This window comes from Rhea pennata, chromosome Z (assembly GCF_028389875.1).
Source record: "Rhea pennata isolate bPtePen1 chromosome Z, bPtePen1.pri, whole genome shotgun sequence".
Taxonomy (NCBI): Eukaryota; Metazoa; Chordata; class Aves; order Rheiformes; family Rheidae; genus Rhea; species Rhea pennata.
This window is the reverse complement of record NC_084702.1, coordinates 31,102,558-31,107,620: the sequence shown is the minus strand read 5'-3', so window position 1 is coordinate 31,107,620 and position 5,063 is coordinate 31,102,558. Positions and strand designations below refer to the sequence as shown.

The window sequence follows — 5,063 nt, the reverse complement described above, 5'->3', positions numbered from 1 at the left end:
GTCCCCACAGGAGACGTGAGGGAAAAGCTCCTGAGAGCACACTCCCCCCCCAACACACACACACAATTTCAAAGCCACTTGACTTAGTCTGGACTGTTCTCCTTGGGACTAAGACACCAAAACAGAAATGGAAAAGAATGCTTTTTTAAGGCATCGACGACTATTAATATAATGTGTGTTATAAAAATTTTATGCCAGCAGTAGTTTGGATTAGCACATCAAAAATCTCTACTTATATGTGGCGTCAGTGTATTTACTGATGTTAACAAACACGCTTTGGAGCCGAGATCTCTCTCCTGCCTTGGGCTCCTTCCCAGCCGTGGGCCCTTAAGCTGCCCCCCAGCAGTAGCTGCTCCCACCTCGCTCCACCCTGTCAGCATGTCAATCAGGGGCAGGGCAGGGATCCCCGCTCAGGGAGGTGGTCACTGCCCCTCAGCCCCTCAGTCAGGGCTCAGCCAGCGGTCCTGCTGGGAGATATGTCTCTTCTCTGCCGTCATAAGCTGGAAAGAAAGAGAAAAGTGTCCTCCAGCCTCTTTTCTCCTGGTGCGGCGCAGGGTGCGAGAGCTGCTGCCGGCAGGCGCCGCGGTGAGGGGCTCGGACCCTCTGCACGAGCTGTCTGAGGGATCTGAGGGCTCTCACCAGTGTTTCGGGCGTAGGAAAATGCACCGCGGACAGCACGTTAGGTAAGGCTGTCAGCCCTGCCAGGTACCTCTGCTGGCCAAGGAGGCCTTTCCTTTCAGTGGTGATTTTCTGGGACACGACCAGGCCAGGAGACCGAATGGGAGCAACGTACCTGCAAGTGCGGGTCGGGCGAAGGCTGGTGTTTTCTACCTGCCTTTGTGGCTCGCTGGTAACAACCTAGCTGTGTCGAGAAGTGTACAGAAGGAGGCGTTTGGGGCTGGTTGTCAACCGGTGAAATGTACGGAATCTGTGGCTTTCTGGAAGAAAATGTAATGTCTATGTCCTTGTGATTTTTTTTTCAAGATAGCTTGAGATTTTTGATGCACTAATCCAAACTACTGCTGACACAATTTTTTTGATATGCATTATATTAATAGTTGTTAATGTTTTGAAAAAAGCTTTTTTTTTTTTTTTCTTTTTTTTTTTTTTTTTTTTTTTTTTTTGGCGTCTGTATGTAAGTCCCACAAACCAATCTCCCTTTCTTTTTCTCTCTTTTTTCTTCTTTTGTAGAATTCTTTTTACTGTGACTCTGGTCTGGCAGGCCATTCATTTAGGAAAAGGTAAGGAAAATTTCATGTTCCCCCCCCCCCCCCCCGATCTTTCTCTTGTACCTTTACAGCATTGTCTCATTACAAGCTACTCTCTCTTCCCTATTTACACTTGCCAAGGTCGTGAAAAAGAAGAACATGAAAAAGATATGGAAAACGTCAATGCCACTGCACAAAAGCAACAGCCTAAAAATGAAGGAACTGTTATACATACTCTCAGTGACATGAATCAGAGTTATGAAAGCAGAAAGCAGCAGCATTCACAGACGTTTGTACCTTTCACTGGCATTACAGAGAGTAGGTAACATTATTTTCTTTAAAAATGTCATTAAAATGTTTTCTTAAATGTTGTATCACAATAATGCTTTGACTCTTCTCCTGTGCACTGATCTGGATGGCAGATTTCAGCCTGTTGAATTTATATGGGTGCTAATTTAAATTATTCTCTTGGCCACACACAAAGTGGTGATAAAGATTTAAGGTAGAACTTTTATCTTTTAAACTGCATCTTAACCTGCTGCCTTTTAAACTTCCCCTTTTATTTACAAACTATTTAATGGTGATAATAGAAAATAGAGAAAGATACTAGGAATTAAAGAAGGGATGCTCCTTTGGACTTGCAAAGTGTTTGTAAATTCTGTTCATTTTGTAAAATTTTCTATATTGCACAGCTAAAAAGTATTTATTTACAGAAAAAAGGACTGTTTGCTATTTGTAGGCAACAGTACTATAAGAAAAAGCAAGAGCAGATTTTTTGTTTCCTACCAGATACATACATAAAGATTTATGACCCAGGCACTTGAGAAGCAGTTGAGGGAAAGTCCCCTTGCCCTCTCAAAAATAAGCAACACTTCCCAGTAACCTTGCCTTGCTTCGGAGTGTGACGGAAACCTGCCTCTGCGGAGGTGAAACATTTCACCTGAGTCCATGCTGCTCCTGCAGGGCTTGCCAGTCTTTGCCTCTTGACCATCCCATAATCCCTAGTAGTTTGCTTCTAATCCTTAACTAAACAAACTCGGCTTAGCTGAGCAAACACTCTTAACAGGCAGCTAATTTTATTGTCTCTAAAGACAATAAAACTAGACATCCTTACCATCCTTTGGCAACTGCAGGGACCCAAGAGAACAAGTGAGGAAAAGAGGAGGTTCGAAGCGCCCCTGAATTCTTGGGAAAACAGGTTATGCTGTCTTGCAGGTAAAAAGCTGAACAGGCACTGCTGCCGGAACGGGGGGACCTGCATCCTGGGGACTTTCTGTGCCTGCCAAAAGCATTTCACCGGCAGATACTGTGAATACGATGAGCGGAAAAGGTAAAAGCCAAACTAAAACCATGCAGAGGCAGACAGAGCTGCTCCGGGTGGTTATTTTTTGTGGGGGTTTGGGGACATACAAAAAATGCAAAAAAGTTTCCCTTGTCCTTGACAGCAACTGCGGCAGCATTGCCCATGGCGCCTGGGTGCTGCGGGGCTGTCAGCTCTGCCGGTGTGGCTACGGTACCCTGCACTGTCTCTCAGACATCACACACAGCAACTGCGGTAAGGGACAGCATGGTCAGTCGCTCTGCTTTATTTTGTGCTTGGCAGAATTGCCTTCTGCAAAGGCAGAGGACCGCATATGTGCTCTGTTTAAACTTACGCAGGGGCCTACCCTGCTTCAGAGAAGCACATCAGTGAGACGTATATGATAGAGCTGTCACTTGCATAGTAAAGCTATACTAAAGCATAAAAATCCTTAAGTCGGGAGAGGGTTAGCCATACTTGAAAATCATCAGTTTGAGCTGGTAAGGTAGAAGTATAAACCAGTATTATATCAGAAAAATCAAAGCGCTGAAAACTTTTGTGATCTTTGCATAAGTTACTTAACCCACAAATGGCAGAAAATGGGTCTGAATTCAGATCTGTATCATAATTTCAAGTATATTCTTATATAGAGCTCTAAGCCTGAGCGCACTGCACAGAAATGTGTAGCCATAAGCCTTGATTTGTGTCTAGGGGAAACATCCATGCTTTCATACTCCTAAGCAATGGCTTGTAAGAGTTTAATGCATCTCCTAGGACAAAGCCAGCGCAAAACATTCCTGCCTTCCTCTGTGGTGATCTGCTCCCATCCTGTACGACTTACTTCTCCTTCAGTTGTGCTAACATCACGGGTTAGCAACAGGTCTAAATAGCTTCAAAGATTTACTTGTAGCCAACAATACTGTCAGGGACTTGCTCAGGGAAAGAAGAGGCTGTCTGAACATTGTATTAAAGCTATAACACCTCAGTTTTGCCATCAATTTGGAATAAAACACAAATTTTTAAGCTTGAGCCTCACAGATCCCGAGGGAGTGCCCTACTGCACAATAAGCATATAAGCCTAGCAAGGTGAAATGCTTTAAAAAGCAATTATTTGTATCTTCACAACCACAGCCAAAACTACTTTTACCTTGAAGTCTACATGCGGCAACTAAGCAACACCCTTCAGAAGAGCTTAATGCTTTCTTGCCAAGTTTCTTTGAATGTTTAACTCTGAATCAACCCTACTGCTGTTTGTTACAGGAGCAAAAGACCTAATAGGCCTGGCCCTGCTCAGTGAAAGCAGTCTTACTGCTCCTGAGCTCAGCTTCAGAGGCAGCAAAGGTGCCAGGGAGAATCAGCTGTTTACCCCCCATCTGGGTGAGGGTATTGCTTTCTGCTTGTGCTAATGGCTATAAATGGAGGCCCTTCCTGTTAACGGAAGGGTTAAAAGGCTCCATGCAGGCTTGAGTGCATGCTTCTTGTGAAGATCTTGCTCTTGCTTTTGCTGGGTATTTACTTTTGATTATTCTGAGATTAATGCCTGCAAGAGCTGATAAGTGCTATCAGTTGCTCCTCAAACGATCATTGATGGGACGTCTATTCACATCTCTCCCCAGAGAATAGCTTCTGTGATTGGCTTTAACAGCTGATACCTTTAACTTAAGTACCTGCGAGATGTTGGAGAAGCTTCAAAGTGTGTTGAACATCCTTATATTTTATAAAGTTTACATTTTGCTCTTGTTAACCATTTTATTGTTGGTATTTTTACAGATCTGAAAGCAGAAGAGGAGGAAATACCCAGACTATATTCTAATGGCCTAAGATTAGAGCAAACAGTGTTTGCATTCTTTTGCCTACTCCCCTTCCTCCTGTAGCTCTGCTGCTGGCAGCTATGAAACTGCACAAAGGGAATATCTCTGGGTTCATGTAACCCTCACCATGAGTCATATGCAATTTTACTTTTCTCCTGTAAACTAGGCGATGCTTCCATCTACATGTCGGAGGCATATTAAGACGTATTTAGTTAGTGTTGAAATGCTTGGATTATTATAAACTCAGATTATATGAATGTGAAGTATTTATTAATATTTTATTATTTTATTACTACTATTAATGTCTGATTCTAACAGTTCTCTAGTTTTAAAACATTGTTCTTCCAGTGGAAGAAAAAACTCCAATGCTCTATGCCTTAAGTATTGCAAATTATAGTCATTTCCTTTGTATATCATACCAGCTACTTTAACAAATAAAGGTAATTTTTTTTCAGAAGAGTTTTTATGTTTGACTTCATTTAAACATGAAAATTCTACCTATCTGCCATTGTCATTGTATTGTATCCAGTAACAAAATGGTTAGAAAAAGACAGAGTAGAATGAACAGTCTGAAATTTGAAAAAAATAAGGAGCTTTTGAAGGACATATTTCAAACCCTAATATACAGAGGAACTCAAAGTTAGTTTCTCAGCTTCTGTTATTATTTCTTATAAATGTCTTCTATGCATAATCTTAGACAGGAAATATATTTCTTAAGAATATATAGTTGATTTTTTTGATTTT

General features: G+C 42.0%; 1 protein-coding gene across 1 annotated transcript; it reads left to right on the top strand.

Annotated features, from left to right (window-relative positions):
- Positions 1-660: 660 nt before the first annotated feature.
- On the top strand, positions 661-4,382 carry LOC134153830 (cryptic protein-like). The gene is made up of 6 exons (XM_062600289.1): positions 661-683; positions 1,192-1,241; positions 1,350-1,526; positions 2,424-2,538; positions 2,654-2,763; positions 4,279-4,382. The coding sequence occupies exons 1-6, from the start codon at positions 661-663 to the stop codon at positions 4,380-4,382; spliced, it is 579 nt and encodes a 192-aa protein (XP_062456273.1).
- Positions 4,383-5,063: the final 681 nt, after the last annotated feature.